Source organism: Linepithema humile, chromosome 1 (assembly GCF_040581485.1).
Source record: "Linepithema humile isolate Giens D197 chromosome 1, Lhum_UNIL_v1.0, whole genome shotgun sequence".
NCBI lineage: Eukaryota > Metazoa > Arthropoda > Insecta > Hymenoptera > Formicidae > Linepithema > Linepithema humile.
The window spans coordinates 5,275,429-5,302,695 of record NC_090128.1 but is presented as its reverse complement, the minus strand read 5'-3'; the positions used below and the strand labels follow the sequence as shown (position 1 = coordinate 5,302,695).

General features: G+C 33.4%; 5 protein-coding genes across 11 annotated transcripts in view; 2 read left to right on the top strand and 3 right to left on the bottom strand.

Moving 5' to 3' along the window:
* Positions 1–17,822, top strand: part of lobo (lost boys) — an 86,014-nt gene extending 68,192 nt beyond the window's left edge. Inside the window, exons 4-11 of one of the 2 annotated variants that reach the window (XM_067361166.1) lie at positions 2,100–2,357; positions 3,508–3,664; positions 7,999–8,065; positions 8,141–8,353; positions 8,431–8,649; positions 8,921–9,142; positions 10,725–10,952; positions 11,642–17,822. In XM_067361166.1, the coding sequence (XP_067217267.1) occupies positions 2,100–2,357; positions 3,508–3,664; positions 7,999–8,065; positions 8,141–8,353; positions 8,431–8,649; positions 8,921–9,142; positions 10,725–10,904 (1,316 nt within the window). In that variant the 3' untranslated portion in view covers positions 10,905–10,952; positions 11,642–17,822. Of the gene's footprint in view, positions 1–2,099; positions 2,358–3,507; positions 3,665–7,998; positions 8,066–8,140; positions 8,354–8,430; positions 8,650–8,920; positions 9,143–10,724 lie in introns of both variants that reach the window. The other variant, XM_067361165.1, reaches the window with a different exon arrangement.
* Bili (FERM domain-containing protein 8 Bili) lies at positions 11,038–16,484 on the bottom strand. 4 transcript variants are annotated; one of them, XM_067361217.1, is made up of 8 exons: positions 16,343–16,484; positions 16,114–16,207; positions 15,595–16,044; positions 15,318–15,505; positions 15,048–15,155; positions 14,770–14,928; positions 12,429–12,597; positions 11,038–11,155 (listed from the first exon to the last, which is right to left on the bottom strand). In XM_067361217.1, the coding sequence occupies exons 2-8, from the start codon at positions 16,202–16,204 to the stop codon at positions 11,115–11,117; spliced, it is 1,206 nt and encodes a 401-aa protein (XP_067217318.1). In that variant the 5' UTR covers positions 16,205–16,207; positions 16,343–16,484; the 3' UTR covers positions 11,038–11,114. The 4 variants fall into 4 exon arrangements, with proteins under 4 accessions (XP_067217318.1, XP_012235559.1, XP_012235561.1 ...); XM_012380136.2 differs by having other exon boundaries at positions 15,048–15,505; XM_012380138.2 differs by having other exon boundaries at positions 11,038–11,151; positions 15,048–15,505.
* On the bottom strand, positions 16,743–19,203 carry LOC105679803 (eukaryotic initiation factor 4A-III). The gene is made up of 5 exons (XM_012380062.2): positions 18,943–19,203; positions 18,227–18,562; positions 17,904–18,126; positions 17,575–17,829; positions 16,743–17,501 (listed from the first exon to the last, which is right to left on the bottom strand). Exons 1-5 carry the CDS (start codon positions 19,082–19,084, stop codon positions 17,249–17,251), a joined length of 1,209 nt encoding a protein of 402 aa, XP_012235485.1. The 5' UTR covers positions 19,085–19,203; the 3' UTR covers positions 16,743–17,248.
* Positions 19,204–19,461: 258 nt separating this feature from the next.
* On the top strand, positions 19,462–25,094 carry Bub3 (mitotic checkpoint protein Bub3). 3 transcript variants are annotated; one of them, XR_010891714.1, is made up of 6 exons: positions 19,462–19,688; positions 19,917–20,112; positions 20,170–20,239; positions 20,326–20,636; positions 20,730–21,234; positions 23,598–25,094. XR_010891714.1 is itself a non-coding variant. In XM_012380066.2 (5 exons), the coding sequence occupies exons 2-5, from the start codon at positions 19,918–19,920 to the stop codon at positions 21,132–21,134; spliced, it is 981 nt and encodes a 326-aa protein (XP_012235489.1). In that variant the 5' UTR covers positions 19,463–19,688; position 19,917; the 3' UTR covers positions 21,135–21,276. The 3 variants fall into 3 exon arrangements, 1 of the variants encoding a protein (XP_012235489.1); XR_010891713.1 differs by lacking the exon at positions 23,598–25,094 and adding an exon at positions 21,320–22,672; XM_012380066.2 differs by lacking the exon at positions 23,598–25,094 and having other exon boundaries at positions 19,463–19,688; positions 20,730–21,276.
* On the bottom strand, positions 21,919–25,264 carry DPCoAC (dephosphocoenzyme A carrier). The gene is made up of 5 exons (XM_012380065.2): positions 25,124–25,264; positions 24,481–24,797; positions 24,115–24,380; positions 23,629–23,803; positions 21,919–23,302 (listed from the first exon to the last, which is right to left on the bottom strand). The coding sequence occupies exons 1-5, from the start codon at positions 25,262–25,264 to the stop codon at positions 23,161–23,163; spliced, it is 1,041 nt and encodes a 346-aa protein (XP_012235488.1). The 3' UTR covers positions 21,919–23,160.
* Positions 25,265–27,267: the final 2,003 nt, after the last annotated feature.

Here is a 27,267-nt window from a genome sequence, read left to right as displayed (position 1 = left end):
TTAAAAATTTTTCTAACTACAAAAATTTCTAACAAAATTTTTTCTCTGTAACCGATAGTTCTGTTGAGAATTCTGGACGTCCCCCGAAGAGTTCTAACGATAATTATTAACACTTGTAACGCTCAGAGGTAAAATAAAAAAGTTCTCGATGGTTGAAGTTTCGGATTCGAAAAATTTCTAAGTCCTACAGAAAAAAAAATTGTTTCTCAGTAACCGGCAGTTCTGTTGAGAGTTCTGGACGCCCCCCGAAGAGTTTTAGCGATAATTATTAACACTCGAAGCGCTCAGAGGCGAAATAAAAAAGTTCTCGATGGTTAAAGTTTCGGATTCGAAAAATTTCTAAGTCCTACGGGAAAAAAAATTGTTTCTCGGTAACCGACAGTTTTGTTGAGAGTTTTGGACGCCCCCCGAAGAGTTCTAGCGATAATTATTAACACTCGAAGCGCTCAGAGGCGAAATAAAAAAGTTCTCGATGGTTGAAGTTTCGGATTCGAAAAATTTCTAAGTCCTACGGGAAAAAAAATTGTTTCTCGGTAACCGACAGTTTTGTTGAGAGTTTTGGACGCTCCCCGAAGAGTTCTAGCGATAATTATTAACACTCGAAGCGCTCAGAGGTGAAATAAAAAAGTTCTCGATGGTTGAAGGTTCGGATTCGAAAAATTTCTAAGTCCTACGGGAAAAAAAATTGTTTCTCGGTAACCGACAGTTTTGTTGAGAGTTTTGGACGCCCCCCGAAGAGTTCTAGCGATAATTATTAACACTCGAAGCGCTCAGAGGCGAAATAAAAAAGTTCTCGATGGTTGAAGTTTCGGATTCGAAAAATTTCTAAGTCCTACGGGAAAAAAAATTGTTTCTCGGTAACCGACAGTTTTGTTGAGAGTTTTGGACGCCCCCCGAAGAGTTCTAGCGATAATTATTAACACTCGAAGCGCTCAGAGGCGAAATAAAAAAGTTCTCGATGGTTGAAGGTTCGGATTCGAAAAATTTCTAAGTCCTACGGGAAAAAAAATTGTTTCTCGGTAACCGACAGTTTTGTTGAGAGTTTTGGACGCCCCCCGAAGAGTTCTAGCGATAATTATTAACACTCGAAGCGCTCAGAGGCGAAATAAAAAAGTTCTTGATGGTTGAAGTTTCGGATTCGAAAAATTTCTAAGTCCTACGGGAAAAAAAATTGTTTCTTGGTAACCGACAGTTTTGTTGAGAGTTTTGGACGCCCCCCGAAGAGTTCTAGCGATAATTATTAACACTCGAAGCGCTCAGAGGCGAAATAAAAAAGTTCTCGATGGTTGAAGTTTCGGATTTGAAAAATTTCTAAGTCCTACGGGAAAAAAAATTGTTTCTCGGTAACCGACAGTTTTGTTGAGAGTTTTGGACGCCCCCCGAAGAGTTCTAGCGATAATTATTAACACTCGAAGCGCTCAGAGGCGAAATAAAAAAGTTCTCGATGGTTGAAGTTTCGGATTTGAAAAATTTCTAAGTCCTACGGGAAAAAAAATTGTTTCTCGGTAACCGACAGTTTTGTTGAGAGTTTTGGACGCCCCCCGAAGAGTTCTAGCGATAATTATTAACACTCGAAGCGCTCAGAGGCGAAATAAAAAAGTTCTCGATGGTTGAAGTTTCGGATTCGAAAAATTTCTAAGTCTTACAGGAAAAAAAATTGTTTTTCGGTAACCGGCAGTTCTGTTGAGAGTTCTGTATAGCCTCTCACGAGTTCTATCGATTATCCTTTAGGCTCGAAACGCTAAAATCAAAATTGAATGAGTTCTCGCTATTTTTCGTTTTCTAAGTCGAGAATTTCAAATTTAATTTACGTAGTATTTCAAGCAGAACTATTTTTGAAACTTATCTAGAACTATAGAACTAGTTGAAATCTACTCAGAACTATAAAAAAATTTGGATTTTTTACATAATGGGGGGCGTCGTGAAGTTAGCCCCCCGATTTTTCAAATGGTGTTTTCTTTACTTTAAATGGCAGAACTTTTTCTAAAATGGTCTAAGAACTCTAGAACTCCTCGGGGGGCATCCAGAACTCTAATAATTTTTTTCAATTTTGAAAAATGGGGGGCCAACTTCACAGAGGTAATAAATTGCTGTTTCAGATTTCGAGAAGCGATATCCGCAAGGCAGTAAAACAATATTTTACAAAAAGGCTAAAATAGAATTATTCGCACCACACATAGAAACAGACGGCTTAATTCAGCGAGTAACAACTTATGAAGATTACGAATATACCGTTCCTATTCAAAGTTACGAGAATTATTTAAACAGAAGCGACTGCCTTACGGAATCCAGGAAGCACTTCGAGACAAATACTGTCACGGATTATTTTATAAAAGGTCGATTGGATCACTGCAAAAGTATGATGAAATATGTACTTCACGAAATCACATTGGCCGATTGGACACTGTTAATTCGGCGCCGTTGACATGTCAAAAAATCACACGGCCATTGACGTGAGTCTCACAGATCCAATTTAAAATTTTGATTAATTACAAAACTATATACAATATGTGACGTATTAATTATTTGCATTACTTAGTAGTTATTATAAAATCAGATTAAGATAAATAAAACACACATGTAACGTACGTATCTCTGGCAGCAACACAGAGATATGCACGAATTAAAAAATATCAAGTTGTAAAATTGTCTCGGGTCTCTCAGATCCGACGTCAACGGCGCCGGGTTAAAAAAATAGAATATCAATCAATAAAAAGGAAAGAGCGTAAAGAGCCAAAAACGCTAAATTTTGATGCGAATCAACTTGTGTATTAGCCTATATCATCTTATAAACAAACGTTTCTGCCTGTTATCAGGCTATCTTCAGTGTCATGTAAATAATTATTTATTATTTAGGCTAATACACAAGTTGATTCGCACGAAAATCTAGCGTTTTTGGCTCTTTACGCTCCTTCCTTTTAATTTATTGATTGTTTAATTAGCAGAGCCTTTAAATTTTATTTTAAAATAGAATATCTCCTGGTAGAAATTTACTCTGGACCTTATTATGATCCCGACTAGCTCGTCAGTCACCAACTCGGGCGTGATACTGGCGAATTAGTCGGAACCACACACGAAATCATAAATAGCTGTGCCAGCGCCATAGATTCACCGCAATACTGGGGCGACTGGGACTGTGAATTGGCACTATCTATCTATCTATCTATCTATCCCTTCTAATTTTCTTAGATAAGCTATGATTTGGTAAACAAGTAAGGCCCAAACTTTTTTTTCCGGGCAGCAAAGACTGGCGAACGCTACTGATTAAATATAGCGCCAGACTAAATATCATTCTGGGCCATACTATAGCCCTTCTAAATTTTTTTAGATAGGCTACGTCTTGGCAAACAAGTGAGGCCCATACTTCTGTCTTGGCGTTAAACTGGCAATTTCTACCAGGATCCCTTCAAGTTTTATTGTTATATGTGAATTTTTTATTGAATTTCAAAAAAACTTTCTAATTAACCCAGTATATCTATCTATATTAACATAAAGTAATGTCGACAGCGCATCGCTATTTAGCATCCGGCAATAATACAATAGACAGCGAAAGCGTAATTGATTTTTATGTTAGCGCGCAATTTGATGGATTATCGCGCATTGAAATAGGCCCACTTTATTTGACTCTTTATTACACGGATCGTGATGATTTTCTTTATTATAGGTAAGCATGTTTTTCTTTGATATTATTTCACCAATATTTGATAACACGCATGGCAGCAACAAAACTATATATCAACAAACAATTTATCATTAGCTCGCGCTAATTTTCTCTTTATATTTACACTATTTTAAAATCTATACATTTCTCCCATCTACGGTTATATTATCATTTTATTACATTAATTGTTTGTTACATTGCTTGTAGTTGAGCGTGTATTTCAGTTGATTTTTATGGTTTTCTAGACAATACACATGTTCAAAATCGGGACATAAGGCGTCTTGAAAACTACATTAATTTAGGGTGCAGTTCCGAATAGGTAAAACGCCCGATTGTTTTGAAACTCCACTATTTTATGTAGTTTGGCGCGCTGATTACGAATATGATAATGAAAATCGCCGACTCAGGTCATTTTCAAGGTCAAAACAAGGTCAGAAAAAATGAAAAAATATCACTTTGAGATTATTTCGAGAAATATTGATGTAACAAAAAAAAGTTTCAAATAAAAGTTGTAGTTCTTGTAAAAATACATCATTTATGTCCTATGCATTTTTTGTGTAAAACTGATAGTTTTCGAGAAAATTGACATTAAAGATTAAAAACTTTGGTAAGTAGGATGAAACACGTGGGGTTCGGGGGGCGGAGCCCCCCGAGGGGGAATGGGTGCTGGCGGGGAGGGGGGTGCAGGAGGGAGGGGCGGAGCCTCTCCCCCCCGCCTATTACATAGCTAGTGTCTATTATAGAAGTTGAAAATAACTTTCAAACACAATATGCTCTCTACCTTGCGTAGGGGTCTTGCTAATCTTTCCTGTATTTAAAATTTTTAGTATATAGTAGACTCATCATACTTTTAGTAAGGCAAAGATTTAATTCATATAAACTTTCTGCGCGCACACACCTTGCGTTGGGGTCTTGCTAATCTTTTCAGTATCTAATATTTTTAGTATATTGTAGACTCATTAGATTTTTAGCAAGGCAAAGATTTAATAAATATACACTCCAGGCCAAAAGTTTGGATACATTGCTCTAAGCAGCATTTAAATGTGCTTAAACGGAATTTTTCGCTTCTATAGTATTTTCTTTTATACTTATCGCGTTTATTATCCTATTAGGTATTTAGAAAATGCATATATGCCTAGGTCTAAATGTACCAGAGAGGTAAATTAATTAAATTTGAGTAGTGTGCATATTTATTTAAACACTTGAAAAAAGTTCTTCGTACGTACTCGAATTTCTGTAAGTAACTACTTGTGTTTATGTTTTGCTTGCGATAATATAATCACTTTGAAGTGCGCTGCGGACTTGTTTGTGTATGCTAAAACAGATAAACCTTAATAGTGAAAACGACAGCGAAGCTTTAACAACCCAATAAACATTAGGACATTCTATGTACGTCCTATGTATATACATATATGTATATTGTATATTCTATGTATATACAGAAAATGTGAAAAGTATATAAAGCGCATATCCTATGTATGTGAAATAATTACCACATGTATGTACATAGGATGTCCATAGTACATACATAGGTATATTCCAAAAATATGCAGTGTACATTTGTGGTATATACATGGGGTATATTCCGAGGATGTGCAGTGCACGTTCGCAGTATGTACATAGGATATATTCCGAGGATGTGCAATACAAATTTGTGGCATGTACATGAGGTACATTCTATGTATGTACATAGTATATACAGTACGTTTTTTAATAATAAACAATTTTCATTTATTCGGATATTTATCTACCCAATTTTTGAACAATCAGTTTATCTAAATTCCCTGTGTTGGGATTCAGATATTAAACTGATAGAAAAAGTTATTACATCTTTTCAAATTGAAGACTTCAATATTATTACCCGCCTTTTGCAAGTTTTATATAGTTTTCATGATTAAAACTTAAATACGAGATAGATAGCGCATAATGCGTCACATAGCGGAAAGCGAACGAACTAATAACTTATTCTATGTATATCCATAAATGTACCTACATCAGCCTATATCATATGTATGTACATAGTATATACAGTACATTTTTTTCACATTATGGATATTTCATGTATATACATAAGATATCGAATGTTTACTGGGTATCCTCTAATATTTTTTCCATATCTGCTATATATTTAGATTTGTCCATTGCCACCGTGGTGTTCCCCTTGTCCGCTCTTGTAAATATTATATTAGGGTGTTTTTCGATAAATTCTTGTGTTTGTTTTTTATATTTAGTAATTAACTTTTTATTGTGATTTATTTTTGTGTTATTGTTTCACATATTATTTATTGTTTCTATGGTCTTATTTCTCACCACACTCTGCAATTCTTCGTCTTCTCTTTCTATATTTCTTTCTATATTTTTGATGAGTTCAATGGTATTTCGTTTTTTATTGTAATTAGGAAGATTGAACCGTTCTCCTAATTGTAATAAATATTGTACTTCTGTAGGTATTTGTGTTTCTGTCAGATTTATGAACCATTTATCTTGTACTTTGTGTAAATTTTTGCTATTATCTATGTTGAAGTTCATAGGTGATATGATTTGTTCTACGTTATTACCATTGTTCTTATTATTAATTATTATAGGTTTTATGTTTAACTTTATTGCAGAATGCCGTTGTGAAATGAGCCATTTTAATTTTTTATCGTGTTGTTCATTTATGCATTTCCAAATTTTTTGCCTTCTTTTTTCTTGGAAATACATAAATTGATTTATAATATTTGTTGGTAATCTGTTGTATAAAGCTCTGAGTATTTTGCAAATTTCTTTTTTGTATTTTTCTAATTTTAAGTAATTATCTTTTATTTCTAATCTTAATATTCTTGTCTTTAATGTTTGGACTAATTTTTTTAATGCATTTTGGTGTCTGTTATAAGTAATTAAAATGTAACGTGTTAACGTGTAAATTATAGCGCTGAAGAAGGCCCAAAAAAAGGTGCCGAAACGTTCGAATGACAATTATATGTAAGATATATTAATAAATAGCACTTAGAACAGGCTAAGGCTCAAAAATAAGCGTTTATTATTATTTTAATATTTAAAAATTTTTAATGTTTACTGTAAATTTGAATTATTTAATTTAATCTTGTATTAGAAAAATTGTGCATAAAATTTGTATTATATATAAAAAAAAGTAACGGAAATTGTAACGATTCGTTACTTTTTGAGTAACGACAATGACGACGGCAACGAGTTCCTTTTTAAAATTGGTAACGAGTAACGATAACGAATTAGTTTTTAGAAAAAAGAACGATAACGGTAACGAGTTACTTTTACAAAGTAACTTTCCCAACCTTGATTACATGTATATACATGGAATGTACACGGGGTATATTCTATGTATATACAGGCAGCGATCTCGTTCGAATATACATTATATGTATATCCATACGATATCTTACGTATTTATATCCATACATGTATCTACCTCAGCGTATGTATATCATATGTATGTACATAGTATATACAGTACATTTTTTTCACATTATGTATATTTTATGTATATACATAGGATATCGAATGTTTACTGGGCTGCCACAAGAAACACTAAATAAACTTGTCGCCAGAATGCCACGACTTGTAAATGCGGTTTTGAAAGCTAAGGGTTTTTTCGACGTTTAAGATTTATGTTTGAAAAAGTGTAAGATTTATGTTAAACTGTAAATATTTTTTTTTTTATTAATTTAGAGTTAATAATTTCAGATTATTTTGAATTTAATATAACAACTTTTTCTAATAAAATATTTTTTTATAATAATTTATCACATTTTTGTTAAGTGTATCCAAACTTTTGGCCTGGAGTGTACATAAATTGTATACCCACACACGCCGCTACATTCTTGAACGGCATGCGCATGCAAACTAAAGCCTACCTGTTTACCAAAGTTTTTAATCTTTAACGTCAATTTTCTCGAAAATTATCAGTTTTACACAAAAAATGCATAGAACATAAATAATGTATTTTTACAAGAACTACAACTTTTATTTGAGACATTTTTTCGTTACATCAATATTTCTCGAAATAATCTCAAAAAAGTGATATTTTTTCACTTTTTTTGGAGTTTTGACCTTGAAAATGATCTTGTCGGCGATTTTCATTATCATATTCGTAATCAGCGCGCCAAAATACATAAAATAGTGCAGTTTAAAAAAAATCGGGCGTTTTACCTATTCGGAACTTTATCCTTAATTTATTTGAGAGAAATATTTAAAGATTGTAATATGTCAAAAATTAAATCTTTTGATTGTTATTTATGAATATCTTCTTACATGCAAACTATTTCGTATAAAAATGTGATGCCACGCATATAATAATATATACTGCATTATTTTAACAGACACGTGGAATATTTGACAGACAAAGGCAATTCAATAATGGATGGTATTCATTTTCGACGTATCTCTGTAATATCTTATATGGAAAAAAATTTTGTATTATTATGAATAAAATGCATAATTAATCTTTGATGTAATTTATAGAAAATAGTTGAAAAGTATCAAAGAAACAAAGAAATTCCGGCTTGTAAAAATATAGCCGAGCGCGAATTTACGATGATAAAAAATGAAATATGCATCAAATTTCATTATAACGAAGGCCAAAATTCCAGAGCAACTCGTACATTTATAAAACCATTGGTAGCAGATAGAGGAGATCGTTTAATATTCGATCTTGCAATGACTCACGGATACAATGTAAACTTTTCCTTTTAAAACAAAGATATTTGACTAGAAAGAAATGCAATATAATTGTGCATCTTTGTTTCTTACAGCCAGATTCAACTGCACTGCCAGAAAAAAATCTTGATCTCTTTTACGATCTCAATAAACACCTGATAGATGAAGATTATTCCACATCTTGTATCAGAGATGCCGAAATCGAAATTGCAACATTCCTGAAAAAAAGAGCCAATGAAAATATAAATCCGCGGCTTACAATTTCATTGTTCGATAAAAATCGTGTTGTGAAAACAACAGCCGAATTGGGAACGGTATTTATCATTAACATTTTATCGGCAGTTCTGTTGAGAATTCTGTATAGCCTCTCACGAATTCTAACGTTTATCCTTAAGGCTCGAAACGCTAAAATTAAAATTGAACAAGTTCTCGCTATTTTTCGTTTTCTAAATTAAGAATTTCAAATTTAATTTATGTAGGACTGTAGGATATGAAAATGACCGTTAGAACTGTGACCGTTACAACTGTGACCGTTAGAAAAGATATAATTTTTCATAGCTTTTAAGGAAAATTTCCTTTGTATAGGAATTACAATTCACACAAAAGGATGCCATTCAAAACCCATTGAACCCATACTTTGCACGATTTGGCAACCCGCGTTACATTAGTAAAGCGGAAGAATACCTGCTGCGCGACGAATGTGTAAGCGACTTCAAAGAATTTATGATAAAAAAAGCAAGTCAGGTAGTTTCTCGAATAGAAACATTATATTCACAAACGAAGAAACTTCAAATTTTGCTGACTCAGGTATTTATTGCACAAATATTTTAGAACAGCGCTCGGAATTAGTTGCACATTTCGGGCCGATTTCCGAGACAACGCCTCCTGTTCCCCCACTACCGCTCGACCGCTGGCGGCCGAGCCGCCGATAGCTCTGGCTCAGGAGCGTTTTATATTAGAAATAGGCTGGATTGTTTAGGCATCTTTCGGAAAATCGTAACATTTTCTTCACTACATAAATAATGTTTATTTTTATTAATACATAATATATATATATTTAATTATTTGTGCAACTAATTCCGAGCGCTGTTTTAGAAAACCGTTAAAATTTTTTTTTCGTATTTTTTTAAATTTGGTAAATCTTGGGAACAGGGATCGGCATCATCGATATTTTCAGTAATATTTACAGCTTTGATTAACAATTACTTAGATCAGTGCTGTCAGTTATTTGCAACTTTCGGCCGGATTTCTCGATTAACCAATAATCAAACTCGAAAATTATTTGATTACTTTATCAAGCAGTAATCAGAAAATAAAATTTTTGATTACTCGATTAATTGGTAATCAAACTCGAAAATTATTTGATTACTTTATCAATCAGTAATCAGAAAATAAAATTTTTGATTACTCGATTAATCGGTAATCAAACTCGAAAATTATTTGATTACTTTATCAATCAGTAATCAGAAAATAAAATTTTTGATTACTTGATTAATCGGTAATCAGAAGAAAATAATTTCAATTACTTGATTACTCAATAATCGAGGTCTGATGTTGAGTAATTTTTATTTTTTACGTTCTCCCAAAGATACAATTCGCTTTTGACAGTACTCTTTTTTCAAAATTGTCATCTGTCAGTCGATTAAATTTTGCAGCATCAAACATGGTGGCAAAACTGAACATTCTTTCGACTGGAGCCTTTTGCTTATTAATTAACTAAAATAATCAAGAAACATCAGACCTCGATTATTGAGTAATCAAGTAATTGAAATTATTTCCTTCTGATTACCAATTAATCAAGTAATCAAAAATTTTATTTTCTGATTACTGATTGATAAAGTAATCAAATAATTTTTGAGTTTGATTACCGATTAATCGAGTAATCAAAAATTTTATTTTCTGATTACTGCTTGATAAAGTAATCAAATAATTTTCGAGTTTGATTATTGGTTAATCGAGTAATCGAAAAATATTTTTCTGTGATAAATAATTAATTAAATAATTAAATAATATTAATTTATTATTAATTTTTTGCCGATCTCTGCTTGGGAATATTGTCCTCAAAAAAGTAATGGACAAAAATGCTCAATTCCCATGTATTTTTGCCTTCTGAACACGAATATAATAATAATATTTGGCGGTCGCCATATTTTGGTCGCCATCTTGAAAAAACATGCAAAAAAAACATTTTATTACGATTATCTCCGCAACTATTTCCGGTATCAAAAAATTTTTCAAACAAAAAATGTAGAAAATGAGATTTACTACAAAAAAGGTTACACACATTGAGCATTTGAAATTGAGCATTTTTGTCCATTACTTTTTTGAGGACCATATTCCCAAGGTTTACCTTAAATTTTTATATAATTTAATAATTACATAATTGTAGTCTGAAGATTTATCGAAAACGGAGGAAGAACAGATGTTAGCCAAGATTAACGAGATGAACTTCGATATACACGTGCTAGAAACATACCTCAATCGGCACAGAGATATGGTATCAAAGAAATATAGATTGTTATTTGATCGTTTACAGCAACATTCGCAACTCCAAGTCCTTCAGAAATAATATTTGAAAAAAATATTTGGAAAAAGAAGTTTGCACGGAAAAAATTATGTAAGTATACGCGATATCAACTTAAATTAATTTAAATTAAATTACGACAAAGAACATTTGTTTAGAAAATATTTAAAAATGCATATTCAATTTATATCGTCAAGGAATATATTGGTGTCACAAAATTTACAATCACAATGTATTTATTGAAATCACAATTATTTATCGAAAGGACCATGAACCCATTTGACCAATGCATCTACCTAAAATAAATTTGAAGAATAAATAAAGAGAAATAACAATAAAAACACTAATAAATTAAGGAGCCAAAAGCCTATGCTGGATGGACATGCGTATTTATTTCAAACAAAATATCCACAACAAACGTTTCGATCTCTATAACTATGCCTTCTTCAGTGTTGTCATCAATATACAGGGTTATCCCAGACTTACCCGTATCATAACCAAAATTCTGACAAGCTGATTGGTAAACTTTAAGCCTTTCCCATTCAAATACTATAGTAGCCTCGACATTTTGGTATTAAGATTTTCGTCTCCAAATGACCTCAGGAATGTGCCATTAACGGGTGATACGGTAAGTCTGGGACACCCTGTATTACAATATAAAATTTAATAATTGCTTCGCATGGTATGAACAATTAACTTTCGCTTGGAGTCTTAGGATCCCAGTCAGCAAAGTCTGTTCGAACAGATATTGCCAAACGTCTGCTACAAATTTTTGTCAACAGAAAGACTGCAGATTGTATACAAAACCTGTTACATCAGATGATGATAGCAGAATGTCAGCAGAAATGTTACAAAACCTGCTGACATAATTTGACAGCAGAAACCGAGTAGGATTTGCTCGGAATTATTACAGCAGATTGGCGGCAGAAACCGAGCAGGACCTGCGCAACGCAGTTTGATATCAGATTGACGGCAGAAATCGAGCAGGAAATCGCGCACTGATTACGAACACGACTATGCCGATTGGCGACAAAGTCATTTTCAAAGTCAAAACTACTTGAAAAAACTCAAAAATTATCGTTTATTTTAACATTATCTTGATAAATATTGATGTAACAAAGAAATGTTTCAAATAAAAGTTGTAGCTCTTAAAAAAATACATGATTTATGTCCTATACATTTTTTGCATAGAACCAATATTTTTCGAAAAAAATGAGATAATACGAAAGACACTCCCCCCGCATTACGCAGTGTCTTCCGCCTTCCTGCGAGGGGCTCCACCATCATAAAACTATACACATAGGTTTGGGTTAAAACCTCGCTTTGCGTGGAAAATTGTAAACCTATGTGAAACCTCGCTTCACATTGTACAATGTATAGTGCATAGTGCAGGGGGAGTGTCTCCCCTATACGTCTTTCCTATACGTATTTATACGCACGAAATAAATACGCACGTCCATCCATTATAGGCTTTTGGCTCCTTATTAATATTTTATTAGTGTTTATTAGTGTTTTAATTTATGAGGCCTCTGATATAATTTAGAAATAACAATATATTAATTTCATTACCTTCATCATCAAAAGTGGCCAGCGTAAATTTACTGAGCTTATTTGTGAAACTACTTCCGGTAGGGGAAACTAGCGGATGATCCAGTTGATCGTTGTTGCCGTCGCTGTTGATAAACTGTCGACGATAGTCCTCGGCAAAGCCAGATATTAATGTGTCCATCATAGGTGCCTATGAATGCAAAATATCAATGTATATCTTGAAACAACAAGCTGATAGAGCAGGAGCTAGTTATAAGTGCTCAAATTTTCCATTTATTACAAAATAATTACAAATACAAACGTTTCGGCCTAAAGGACGTGGCCATTTTCAGTGTAACAAATTAATATAAATAATGTCGTCGTTAGTCGAAATACGTTGACAAGATAAACATGTTCTCAGACAATACTTATGATTTAGGTAACGCATCCTGTTAATGTAAAACGAACAAAACGAGTTAAGAGCGTTCTCCAAGCCCGAAATTAACAAACAACAGATTTTAGAAAAATAATTATGTATAAATACCTTTTATGACACGGATTGTACATTTTGTCATATCAAACTTATGTGAAGCCAAGGATCATCTAATTTGCAAATAGAAAAAATTCTCGCATTCTGTTTTTGAAGAAATGTATTCGTTATAATGTCACACCTCCGCATCTTAAATGGTCTATTACAAAACATTTATATCTATACCATATGAACTCACTCAAAAAGTTGACGAACATAAACAAAGATGTGACTAACAAAATTATACGATTGAAGTTGAGCGACGCCTATTTCTTTTTGCGACATTTAAGAACTGATATTTAAGACAATTTTGAACATATTTCCAATGCGTTACCGATGAATCTAACTTGCGAATTTTTCACTAGTCAGGAGAGACGAATGTCGAGACTATTATACAAGAATCTTAGGGATCAGGATCGAAAGATCGAGTGGCTTGTTGCATTGCAGAACAAGGAAAAGAAGTCTAGAATTAAATCTGTCAACTATTCCTTTAAGACAAAAACGGATGATCCTCATGGTGAAGTATGGGCGTTGTCAAAATCGGATAATTGCAATAAAGAAAATGTTACCATAAACATCACACCGGATAGATTCAAGTTCAGTAATGAGTTTGAAAGAATACACGATAACTGGTTTCTCAACATTTCAAGCGTTACTATCCCAAAAGAAGTAATTCTGTTATTGCAATTGGGTGATAGATTTAATTTACCTACAACTAACGAAAGACTGATTTCTTTTAAATTTATCAAAAATATAGAAAGGAGCATAGAAAGGTATGATAAAGAGACTCAGTGTTCTGTGAGGAATAAAGCCACATCGATGGCTTCACACGAAAGGAAATCATGACTTCAAATGGGACAAAGTTGACATACTAGACAAAGAACCGTGTTATAGCAAAAGATTAACTTCCGAAATGCTACATATAAAAAGACAGAGTACAGAACTGAATAAACAGAAGGACACGGAATTATTACTTGACACATATCTACCTATTCTTAAATTCCCCACCCTTTAAACTTCTCCATAATCTATCCCCTCTTCTCTTTCTTTCCTACATTTTTGCCAGTCAAGCCCGGCTCACTACCGTCGACGCATGTCTTACTTTATTTGTTTGATACACATGTCTAACGGATCTGCTAAGGTATATATCTTTTTCGAAACTAATTTATTTTTCGGTTTATTTTTGCTTCTTCTTTTAATTTTTAATTTTTAATTTTAATTTTAATCTAATTTTTTTTACATTTTCTTAATTGAGTTAATTTTCATTCCTAAATTTTAGTAATCTCTGACCTATTTCTTAAATCTTATTTATTATATTTTTTCTATTTGCAAGTTAGATGATCCTTGGCTTCACATAAGTTTGATATGACAAAATGTACAATCCGTGTCATAAAAAGTATTTATACATAATTATTTTTCTAAAATCTGTTGTTTGTTAATTTCGAGCTTGGAGAACACTCTTAACTCGTTTTGTTCGTTTCATATTAACAGGATGCGTTACTTAAATTATAAGTATTGTCTGAGAACATGTCTATTCTGACTATCTTGTCAACGTATTTTGACTAACGACGACATTATTTATATTAATTTGTTACACTGAAGATGGCCACGTCCTTTAGGCCGAAACGTCTGTATTTGTAATTATTTTGTAATAAATAGAAAATTTGAGCAATTATAACTAGCTCCTGCTCTATCAGCTTGTTTCAAGATTATTATTTTAATATTTAAGAAAAAGAGCTATATATTTATACTATTGTATCAATGTATATGTTTGCACGAACATCTAGCATCGACGCATTAGCTTCTTTTATTTTGATTTAATATTTTGTATTTGGTATTTTGAAATGCTTTTACCTGTCTTGAAAATACTTGTAAAATCTTATAAACCCTTGCCCCATTCTCTCGTACCGGAAATTGCAGAAACAAGCAAGGCAAGCAGTCAGGATTATTTTCATCCGAGGGTTTTGCCATTTCCCAACTCAGTTCCGAGTATTTTAGCCCTAATAGTAAGCTCTGTATAAATATATTTCAAATGTTACTACGCTATGTACTCTATAAATATATTTTATACGAACTTCTATTCAAGATTGTCATATTTAAATGAGGATTTCAGCTTGATATATTGTACTTACACATTGCATGTCGTCTACTATGTATACTCCTGATGTATTAATTGCTATGAGCACCTGCATGTCGCGATTAGTGATCCACGATGCGAGACTTCTAACGGGTCGCTCAATCTGTCCTTGAAAGAAGGCCGCGCCGTAGGAAGGCAAATTCCAACAGAATTCGAGATATTTTCTGATCAGTTTCTTAGGATTCGCATTTGCACTACCATTATGGCTAGGTATTCGCTTATATTGTTCGAGAAGATGTGCTTCTGGTGCGCCTTTCCCACCTACCAATCCCAATCCAAGCCCCAATCCAAGCAGGAGACTGGGAGAAGCGTGATGGTGCGGCAAGAATCGACCGCGGTGCCTTCGGAAGAAAGCTAAAGTATGTGTCTGAGCATTGTAGGGACCAAGTTCAATTCTAGCTTGTAAAGCTCCTAAGCTGGCATAACGTGCAGGACCATCGCACGCATATCGTCCTAGAATATAACACAAGTTATATATTTCTTGTAATATGATTTTAATATACTTATAGTTTTATTTTCAGAAAAGATTAAAAGCTACTTGCCTTGTAAAACATTGTGTCTCGCTTCTGCGTAAAGCAATTCGAGCACTTTGGTGTCTTTGATCTGTTCCTCCTCTGCTCTAGAGAGAAATATGTTTCTGCGGAAATATAACAAAGGCTCTTCATCGTTGGAATTTTCTGTGTGAGAACTATATTTATTGACGAGATAATTCCACTTAGCAGCCAGTTCTACAGGCTTGTGTGTTGGACGCAATTGTATTTCCAGCTGTGGAGAACACATCCACAGTGCAAAAACTGGAGTAGTGGTCACTAAGACAAATCTCGACAGACCCAATTCTGCTTCCGACTGCACTATTGCGAAAATCTGCTGTGCAGTCGCGTTTTGTTCGACTTCCATTGTCAGAAATACTCCTGTCATCAGATAAACTGCTATGCGTACTGTGGGTCTCCCTGTATTCGAGTACTGTGGCTGATTTGTCATTGATTTATTTACTACAAACAAAAGAAAAGAAATTAGTACTGCAAAATAATAATGCTACAATTCTAGAAAAAATTACACACTGGTGGATGAATGTCCCTCCGTCTTGTACTCATTTGGATAGCGACGCAATGGTTGGCCTCTTTGAATTGTGCAATCATTTTGTTGTTCCATTGTCTAGTTGTCAATTTTTACAAATTGTAAGTTTTATCGACACAGCAATAAAAAACAATTTAAAATCACAACAAATGACGATCACACACATTGAATTACAGTTCTACCAGTCTATTAATTAATACTGATATTGTTTACCTTCTTGATTTAAAATCTTGCAATCAATAAACATGCATACCATCTGAAACTATATAATGTTTATAACTCTTCCATTTGCAAAAATAAATGACTGCTCTCCTAAATCCATTGTTGCGTCTTAAATATTTTATCGACATTTTTAACACGATAAACTATGCTCACTGGTATCATTAACTCATATATTATCAACGAAACATATTTAATTTCATTAATTTAGTTTCGTGTCGAGTTCAACGCGTGTTACTACCTCTGCCACGCTGCCATCTGAACTATGGAGCTACAGCAGTTATTGATTATTTGTATGTAGATATAGCATATACTATACACTAATGTCGTTCACATTTTCTGTGAAATAAACATTTATATAGAAAGTGGAAAATAATGTTAGGAGACTATAAAATACTTCGTTAATAAATTTATTGATTACTTTTCATATAATTAGAATTATTCTCTACATAAGTAATAATGTTGTGCTTCATGTACAAAATAAGAGATTTATTCCGTTTTCATGAAAAAAACTATAATGTATTATCAACTTAAATAATTCAGTAAATATACGAACAAATTATTTGTACAGCTTTCTCGATCCAGAAATACATTTTAACCAGATATTTATCATGTATGATAATATACAGAATTATATATTGTTTCCTGAATATCAAATTTATCGACTTTAAATAATGTGCAAAAAAAGCTATCAAGCAAGAAATTTTTGTATATGACAGATACGTGATCGTGAAACGATCTGATCATAGAAAATGCAAGAAAGCTATACATATTTGTTCGTATATATACTGAACTCGATTCAATTTGACAACACATTCCAGTTTTATTCGTGAAAGTTACGAAAATTAAAAGACATTATAGTACATGACAAATATTTGGTCTGGCTATAAATATCGTGCTTTATATCAGATCAGCTACATTCATTGGCATTTCGTCTATCTGTGTGGAATAATACTGCTCGATATCTCGGAGAATCCTTATATCGTCTGTTTTCACGAAATTTATCGATACGCCCTTACGACCGAAACGTCCTGATCGACCTATTCTGTGAATATATAATTCACGATTATTAGGCAAATCATAATTAATCACAAGTGACACCTGCTGAACATCGATTCCTCTTGCCCAAACATCCGTTGTGATCAATACACGACTGCAAAGAAAAAGAGATATTAGAATAGTACAATTCTTTATCTTTGAAATTTATCTTTGAAGTATAATCTCACCTCTGACCAGATCGAAATTCTTTCATTATGTTGTCTCGTTCTTTTTGTGGCATGTCTCCGTGCATGGAGCATACTGTGAAGTTAGCTTCCCGCATCTTTTCTGTCAACCAGTCCACTTTACGTTTAGTGTTACAGAAGATAACTGCTTGTGTTATCGTTAATGTGTCGTACAAGTCACAGAGTGTATCAAATTTCCACTCTTCCCGTTCTACAGCAACGAAAAACTGTTTGATCCCTTCCAAAGTCAATTCATCACTGAAAAAAAAAAAAACAATTAAAATCAGTTATATTCATATTTAGTAAAATGCAAGGTAAAAAAAATTATTCACCGTTTGACGAGAATGCGGATTGGATCTGTCATAAATTTGCTAGTCATCTCAAGAATTTCATGTGGTAAAGTAGCCGAAACTAAAACGACTTGCGTTGCTGGTGGTAAATATCTGTATACATCATAGATTTGCTCCTTGAAACCCTTGTTCAACATTTCGTCAGATTCGTCCAGAACTAACATTTTGATAGCTCTAGTTCTGAGTACTCGCCTCTTGATCATATCTAAAAATTTCATAAATTTTATATAAATAATTTTATATAAATAATGGTACTAATAATTATTTAAAAATAAATCATGTTCAAAATTAAGCATAACACTTACCAAATACTCTGCCAGGTGTACCAGATACAACATGTTGGCCGTAATCCAGCTTTCTGATATCTTCTCCAAGATTTGTACCACCAATGCAAGCGTGACATTGCACATTCATAAAATCTCCCAATGCAAGAATAACTTTTTGAATCTGTGTGGCAAGTTCTCGTGTCGGAGATAAAACTAGAACTTGAGTCTCTCGTACTTGTGTATCCAATGATTGTAATATTGCAATCGAGAAAGTAGCGGTCTTTCCTGTTCCAGATTGTGCCTGAGCTATTACATCTCTGCCCTTCATGATAGGTTTAATGGATCGTTGCTGAATAGCAGATGGTTTCTCAAAACCTATTCAGAAATAGAAACATAAATAGTATTTATTTCTGACATGTTTAAGTGTTTAAATTAAAACTATTACATTAAGCTTAATGAAACATTCAAAATTGTTGATAAGTAAATATTGTGGGTATTTATTCTACATAATTATTATAATAATGAAAATAAAATAAACATACATGGAGGTAAGCTGATAAACTTGATTAGCAAATAAATTGCTAATGATTAACAAATGGTGGATGAAAAATTGACAAAATTAATATCTGTAGAATAAAAACATGTCTCGCATCGATTGTGTACGAGATAATTTTTATAATTTAATATAGGCCTGATGTAAAAATAAGTCGCAAACTTAAGATAGGTTAGATAAAATGAATGGAGAAGATCCGCACCGTACGCATAGATCCCACGTAACAATTCATCGCGAAGACCCATGTTGTCGAAAGTAGGAATGACTTCGACATCTTCGCTGGTCTCAAACTCAACGTTTGACAAATCTTCTGATTGTGCCACACGGCGTGATTTTTCAGCCATTTTGTCAAAATGTTTAATACAGTTCAACACAATTCAATACAATTCAATACAACTTGTGAGTTCAACTGATAAACTTGAGAACAGTGGGCATATGTATACTCGGCGTCGTTGCAGTGTTACCAACTGAAATTTCTCAAAATTTTCGAGCGTACACTGAGTAGGGAATTTCGTTAACATGTGCATCGATCAATGGCCGCATTCAGCGAACTCAACAGTTGAGCAAAGTTACTAGATTTTCCGCTGAATGATGCTGTTAATTTGTTGGCTCTAAAAGTAAGAGCCAATGACGTTTGATTGCTACTGAGCGGTTTGTTTCGTTGAATGCGCCCATTCATGCATTCATGACTGTTTCCCTCTCTACTCTTTTTAGTTCGTTACTTTCGGGGTACACGGTATGATGGCGTTTTAGTTGCGTCTACTTTTTCAAGAGAGAGTGAGAGGGAATTGCGACTTCTTAGATTGCTGTGTTACAACTGTGGTTGTTATAGAACGAAGTTTTTTTTCTTTTAATTATATTAAAAACTACGTATCAATAATTGTAGATTTTTATACTGCATAGAAGTTGAAAGCTTCCTTTTTAAGTGTTCTATTAGCTCTATATCAAGTAAGTACAAAAAATGTTGCTCAAGTATTCTAATCGAAATTATGTGGGTTATGTTATGTATTCAAGATTCATTTTTAGCTTAAAAAAGAAATATTTAGCAACGAAATTCTCTCTTTTTATTTGTATTTTAGCTAACATTAGGATTTAAAATAAATCTGTATAATTAGTTAAGGTTTTTTTATACATCTTACATTTAGCTGACAATGTACATTATTGTCTATTTTGTAGAATGGAATCCAGGACTGAGTTTAAAATAAAGTCCCCACCGACTGATGCGATTTCTGCAGTAGAATTTGGACCAAACTCCACGCAATTTCTATTAGTATCATCATGGGACAGTACAGTACGATTGTACGATATTCATGCGAATACTATGAGACTGAAGTATAATCATGATTTACCAGTATTGGATATCGCATTTCAAGTAAGTAAAAGCTGTTAATTTCTCTATAATTCTTTTTACAATAAAATCTTTTTGCAGGATGCTGTTCATGCGTATAGTGGTGGTTTAGGAAACACTTTAAAGATGTATGATATCAACAGTACTACTGGTATTACATATATTTTTTCTTTAACTTTTGATACATATAATTAAGAATTGCAATTTTACAATTGTGCAATAAACAAAAATTTATAGAGTCTGTTATGGGTACACATGACAAGCCAATCAGGAAGATTGAATACTGTGCAGCTGTGAATGCAATATTAACTGGTGGTTGGGATGCTGCAGTAAAATTGTGGGATCCGAGAACACCTACTTGCGTTGGCAGTTATTTGCAACCAGATGTGGTGCTTGCTTTGTCTGTATGCGGTGACAAATTTGTGGTTGGAACGGCAAAAAGAAAAGTTTGCATTTGGGATTTGAGGAACATGGCTGGCATGTTTCAAAGACGAGAAAGTAGTCTAAAATATCAAACACGTTGTATCAAAGGATTCCCTAACGAACAGGTGAGTTTATATTCTTACATATTCCCTTATACTTGCATATTGATATGTTTTATATCTATAATCTGTCACGTTTTTGTTTACTTTTATGTTTAGGGATATGTATTAAGTAGTATAGAGGGCCGAGTTGCTGTCGAGTATCTCGACACAATGCCGGAAGCTCAGAAGAAGAAATACGCTTTTAAGTGTCACAGGATAAAGGAAAATAATGTCGAGCACATTTATCCCGTAAATGCTATTAGTTTTCATTCCGCGTACAACACATTTGCAACTGGTGGTTCGGATGGTTACGTGAACATTTGGGATGGTTTTAACAAGAAACGCTTGTGTCAGTTCCACCGGTACAACGCTGGTGTTGCTGCACTTAGTTTCAGTCATGACGGCTCTGTACTTGCGATAGGTGTCTCATATTTGAATGAAACTGAAATTCCACCTGGTGGTAGTGACGAGCAAGAAATTTACATAAGATATGTCAACGATCAGGAAACTAAGCCAAAGTAACAGTCAAGAATAGTAACATAAAACGATTGATATGATTAGAAAAACTTCTAAGACGCTATGTATTTGTAACAGGGAGAACAGATAAGAGGAGAAACATTCTGTAAGTTATATAAATTGTAAATAAATATTCTAACTAAATTAATTTATGTTTTATATGAAAATAAGATATTAGTAATTGATTATAGGTTAAATAAATACATTTTATAGAAATATTTTTTCTCAATGTTCAAAAATAGGAAGACAATCACATTTGTACCCACAAAGTTCTTATATCTTGACATAAAAATTTGATAGTGAGTATCGATATTTTTTTTTCAACAGTCAGCATGTCAATATTAAATATTTCATTATTATTATTTAATTAGTTATTATTCATTTAAAAATAAATGTTTTTTTACGTATATGAATATAATAATTTTATATCAAATAGTTAATATTAAGATTCGTTATTATTATAAATTATATCGAATTATATTTGATTTCGAAAAACAAAAAGTTTTTCTACTTTTGATAAAATTATAAAGACAAATATAAATAAACTGGGACGACAAATACCGTATAAAATTTATATATTTACTAATGGACTTCATTAATCAATACAATGATCGCAAACAAGCTACAAAACCTTTACAGAATAAATAGCAGTTTTTACAATGCATATGAGTATGATATAATTGACATCAATTCTCTAAAAATTTTTACTTTCAAAAACCAGCATCTCGAAAAGAAACATTATCAAATAGCAATAGCATAAAATATTAAATAGGATAGAGAAAATAACGAATTTTTCATATCAGTCATAAAACTTATTTCTTTTCGAACGATACAAAACGTAGCCATTTCCCATTCTTGTCGCGCTAATTCTATACTTCAATATCTTTTTCAGCGTAAAATAGTACAGCATTTAGCAATATGTACAAGATACTTAAAAGTATTCGATCGTAAGATACTCAAATGTAAAAGTAAATCAAGTACCTATGTATAATCTTCTTTAACACTAACAAATTGCAAAGCAGATTATTATTGTAAACAATTTATCATAATATAGCAACGGAACATTATATAAAATGAATCTTCACGATGCTTCAAGCTCTAAGCTTTATTGTCGTTATCAATTGCAGTTATTTGAAGAAACGTGGATTATTCACTGCAGCATCAAAACGAATCAATCGATTACATAATCAATAAGCATAACAATTGTATAAAGTGTAATCTAAATTTCAATTTTGAACGCAACTTATAAAATCTGTACAATAGTTTCATATGTTACAAGATCTTAAGAATTGTCATTGGAAATTTTTTGAGTATTTTTATCTTTAAAGTAAAAGATAAAAAAATTAAAAGTTATTTGAATTATTATATTACATAATACATAATTTTGAGCGCAAAGTATACCAGCTTGTTTACTTTTACCATATGTAGAACTTGTAGAAATAATTTCGCGCAGAGTCAAAAATCATATTTTTACATCATGTTTCAAATAAAAAAAAAAAAAAAAAATGATTGAGGCAAGCTAGAATATTATATTGCCGGATCAACATATAGTGCATGTATGGTTTTGTGTATGCACATGTATACTCTTATTATGTCTCTCTAACTTTAACGATCTCTATAACGTTTGGAATAACAATATGTACATAATATTTAACAATTTGTACTAATGATCTCCTGTTACCTTTGCAGAAATGCCCTCACAAATTAACAAAATCATTATTCTCTCCGCGCATCGTTATAACGCATCCACTTCATTATCATTTTATTCTCTTTGCGATCAACTTTGTGCATTTTTCTTTTCGTTCAAGTTACTCCGAGATTTAAGCTGACATTTATCCATCATTAAAGCGATTTACGTTAGATGATAGAATTAAGTCATTATTAATAATTATAATTATTAACTAAAAAGCTAATTAAATAATTATTGTTAATAAATTATTAACAATAATTCCTTTAATATAATTGTCCTTAATAATTATAATTATTTTATAATTATTAATGTCAGATTTTTAATATTTATCTTCTCTTAGTTCTACGTATACCTATCTTCGCAAATCACGTCCCTCAGTGTATCTCTTATTGTGTCGTGTGTGGCGAAGCTGATTCCAACCGCAATAGGACCCTTCACCCAATTCATACTCAATCCTTTGTAAAAAGCCATTATTCCTTCCTCCCTGTAAAATGGAAAAAAGAACAATATTATTCAGTTTTATATCATGTACAAATATCTCCTTATATTTGTTATAAAAGATATACCAAAATATAGTATTAGATTTTAACTCTATATTTCAACAAATGTTCTCAATAAAATCCATATATTTGGATATCCATATATTCCTTCAATGAATCTAAACATTTGGTTTTGTTTCTTTCAAAATTATTAAAAGAGATATTTAAGTGTTCCATTTCCAAGTGATTCTGTATCGATCGATAATTTAATTCTAATATTCTGCTATTCAATTATTACAGGGGTATTTAAAATGACGCGCTGTGTACTTACGTGTAAATTTTCACGATAGTCGATGTGATGGTGTGATAATGCTGTCCCTTGATCGCCGACGTCTGCATTCTCCGCCGCACAATGTCCAGTGGGTAGCTGCTTGTCTGACCGACCATTCCAGCGATGCCGCCGCAGATGAGCGAGGTGGAGAATCCCGGAATAGTCACCGTGTACACTGTTCATCGACACGTAGCCATCATCGAACATGAAGCACGCAGCACTTCGAAATACGCCGCCGGTCGGGCTTGTCTCGCGTCGCTATTAAAGTAAGTACCGTCCCAATATCAGGGGAAACAGGGTGCCCCCGACGTGCCCCATCGGTACCCTGCTTTACGATCATATACAACAGCCACTCTCATTCGTATAACCCTCTTTTTCTTCTCTTTTATGTGTTATAGGTGAGTGTGTGCGTGTGTGTGCAAACACCGCCACCGCCGGCGGGCATCAAGAGAAATTACGTTAATATGAATAGGTGCGGCGACTTACCGGCGAATAAATTTCTCAGCATGTCGTACGTGAAGAAGCTGCATCCGGCGTACGGGATCGCGCCGAGGAGCGTGGCGGTGAAGCCGCGATAATACGCCAGTATTCCCTCGTCTTTGTAGATACGCCAGAACACCTGTCGCAGCGTCCTGTACTCGGCCTTCAGGGTCACCGCCATTCTTGCGCGCATCAAGTCCAACGGATACGTCATAGTCTGCGAAGTCACGCCCGCGAGAGCGCCGGCCAGAAAACTAGCCCACGGTTTTTTACTGCAAAGTTATATATTCATATAATTTATTATTTTTTACAGAATGTTCACTTAAGTAGGCTGCTCGGCTTTGCTTGCCAATTACGCTGTTTTCGCCGTACCTTTCCGCGCCGTTTACGCTCAGGATTCTCTTCCACTGTTCGTGCGCTGTGAACTGCACCGCCGAGTACGGAACAATCCTGATCATGGTCGCGCTGTTTCCACGCCATAGGCTGAGAAGACCCTCGGTACGCAACGCTCTTCTCAGGAACTCCACCGCTGCCCTGGCTGAGTATGGCTGCTTCGAGATTTGGAAGTTGATCTTCGTGCGGTCTAACGGCGCTATCGTGGTTTTCGCCAACGCACCTGCTATCGCGCCGGAAACCAGACTTGTCCAGACTCGTTGAGTATTTGAAATCTCCTTTCCGGTGCTTTTTTTCTGCGCATTTGCGATTATAGATATCAGTGTGGAAAATACGTCACAGGTATAATTATCGTATATAATTTCACGCCAGCTGTTGCTTAGCATATGATTAGAATTGAGATTTGCATAATGCATTGTTTTTTTTTTTTCAAGTTATTTAAGTCTATTACAAATCTACTTACAAGCCGTTGCAAGTTACGTTAGCGAGTAAAAATTTCGACATTAATAATAAATTGATATACAGTTATATAACATTGATATATTATAGTATAGATTTGTATCTTTTCTCTCTGAATTAATCATGCGTTAGTGGATATTGCTCGTTGAACACATTCTCTTACCGTCACGTTCACATCTTGCCTCTCCATTGATGTAACGGCTGATGTCGGAGCGTGTTTTCCAGTGATCGGCAGTACAGATACTTGAATGCGCTCGAGAACGGCTTGACCACCTTCGCCGGGACGAGCTGCATGCCCGCTCATCTCTAGCACACTCTGGCTACCTCCGGTTACCGATAGACTCTCATGCAGATCGTCGTGTCGCTTTTAATACCGCTGACGTACGCAATCGGTATAAAATACTACTGCAAACATATCGCTCGCTTTGTGACCTGTATTTGAAAACTAATACACTAGAAAAATAGGAAGTCGGAGATTAGAAAACTTTCTTACAAAAATAATCTTATCAATCTCTTTTTCGCGATTTATTTCGTTATCAACGAGCGTTTCGCCCACACTCAATTGTTCGTTTTATTCATACGTTTTATTTTGCACATTATTCGCGATGGTATCTCTCTAATTTGTACAATTTGTGCCGTGTAAAACAGAAACGTCATTCCTTTGATAAGGAATATAAGAAAGAAAATGACTAAGCTGTTATAGAGATAGGAAGATACATAAAAGTGATCTCGAGTTTCAAAGAATAGAAATTAAAGCTCAATGTTATCATTCGTTCGTGCATAGATAATAATACTGACGTCAATGAGATCAGAGTACAAACGACAAATTAAGGCATGGCATTGCAGCTTGTGCTCAATAAATGCGAGAAACTGGAACATCTATAGTAAAGGAGATAATTCTCGCACGTATATAAAACAGAGAGAGAGAGAGAGAGAACAGTAAAAAGTAATTTTATATTTCGTATTTAAAGATACAGAAAATGCGGTAAAATCCTTTTTAAAGCATAGACAATTTGCAGAAAGAATTTTTTTTCTCCAAAGTTAATTTTTTTATAGTGTTATAACGTGCTGAAGTTTTTTAAATACAAAATTTTGTGTTCTTGCGAATGAATTTAATTTGCATGATAAATAACAATAGTTATTAAAGAGAAGAAAGATAAAGAAAACAGAGAAACGTTACACATTAAATAGAGTTCCACCAAAGATTACAATGGGAAGGGTTTATCTCTCGAGTTTTTTCAAGATTAAAAGTAGAGATGTTATTTCATTTTTTTTTTGGAAAACAAGATTTCAAGCAACAGACAATTGCGGGAGATTTTTCTCACTCTACTTCCTTTTGCAAACATTTCCTCTACCTCTTTGTATATGCTAATTAATGTTTACGCTCAAGATCATCTTTCCATCTTTACCGCTGTAATATGATAATTGTCATGCGTCAAGGAAATATACACATCACCAGATGGTCGATTTTGTGCCTAGTCATGCGACAAACATCGCGTACTAAAGATACCGTGCGTCTATTTTTCAAGGGAAACGTATAAATAAAAAAAATCAACAATTTTTTAAATTTTGGTTTGAAATCAACAAGCTCAAAAAACAAATTTGTTAAGTTTGTACATATATGTATATATTTTTTAACTCTAAAGTAAATTTGAATCCGCTCTAGACGCGATTAGAAACATCAGTTTCATCTCGGATTAAACCGAGATCAAAATCTGTATAATATAAGCACATATTTGTACTTGTTTTCAAAATTTAATCTACAAGTGCGTTTTAAAAATCAATTATGTCAAATTTGTTTTTAATAAGCTAAATAATAAACATACGATAAATTGATTTTAATTTTTGGCAGCAAAATTTACAATGGAAAGTTGTAATCCATGATTCAGTTCGGATACAAATACATTTTCGGCCGAACACCGAGTCTAGAAAGGATTAGTTTGATTTCCAAAGCAATTCAAACTTGCTACAAAACACTATAACATTGCGAAAATGCTATCTTATGTAACGTGTTATCGATATATGAAATTCTATTTAAGAACGGCACTCGAGGCCAACTGAGTGGATTGATTACGACGCTAGAGCACGTGGAGAAACAAATTACGATGTATCAGCGCGTGATTATCATGTGTAATGCTGTCATACTGTTGGATGACGAGCGGATACTTGATCCGTGTTTCTTTCAACTTTTTATTTCGCATTTTACTTTATATATTAATCAAGGCTGCACTTATTTAAAATCAGATATTTATTAATGAATTATATTAATTATAGTTAACGCTTTGTTAAAAATAGATACGATTTAAT

Bases quoted from the DNA above. Each gene is read 5' to 3' on its own strand.
- Bili (XM_012380136.2), bottom strand. From the start codon at position 16,204: ATGGAACAACAAAATGATTGCACAATTCAAAGAGGCCAACCATTGCGT. The intron at 16,045-16,113 runs GTGTGTAATTTT...TTTTGTTTGTAG, and splicing joins GGAGGGACATTCATCCACCA to TAAATAAATCAATGACAAAT. The intron at 15,506-15,594 runs GCAAGTAGCTTT...GTTATATTCTAG, and splicing joins GAGACACAATGTTTTACAAG to GACGATATGCGTGCGATGGT.
- LOC105679803 (XM_012380062.2), bottom strand. From the start codon at position 19,084: ATGGCTGAAAAATCACGCCGTGTGGCACAATCAGAAGATTTGTCAAAC. The intron at 18,127-18,226 runs GTAAGTGTTATG...TGAAATTTTTAG, and splicing joins TACACCTGGCAGAGTATTTG to ATATGATCAAGAGGCGAGTA. The intron at 17,502-17,574 runs GTGAGATTATAC...TTTTCTTTGCAG, and splicing joins GAATTTCGATCTGGTCAGAG to TCGTGTATTGATCACAACGG.
- Bub3 (XM_012380066.2), top strand. From the start codon at position 19,918: ATGGAATCCAGGACTGAGTTTAAAATAAAGTCCCCACCGACTGATGCG. The intron at 20,240-20,325 runs GTATTACATATA...AAAAATTTATAG, and splicing joins TGATATCAACAGTACTACTG to AGTCTGTTATGGGTACACAT. The intron at 20,637-20,729 runs GTGAGTTTATAT...TTTTATGTTTAG, and splicing joins AAGGATTCCCTAACGAACAG to GGATATGTATTAAGTAGTAT.
- DPCoAC (XM_012380065.2), bottom strand. From the start codon at position 25,264: ATGAGCGGGCATGCAGCTCGTCCCGGCGAAGGTGGTCAAGCCGTTCTC. The intron at 24,798-25,123 runs GTAAGAGAATGT...GCAAATGCGCAG, and splicing joins GGCAAGATGTGAACGTGACG to AAAAAAAGCACCGGAAAGGA. The intron at 23,804-24,114 runs GTAAGTCGCCGC...GTCGATGAACAG, and splicing joins GCTGAGAAATTTATTCGCCG to TGTACACGGTGACTATTCCG.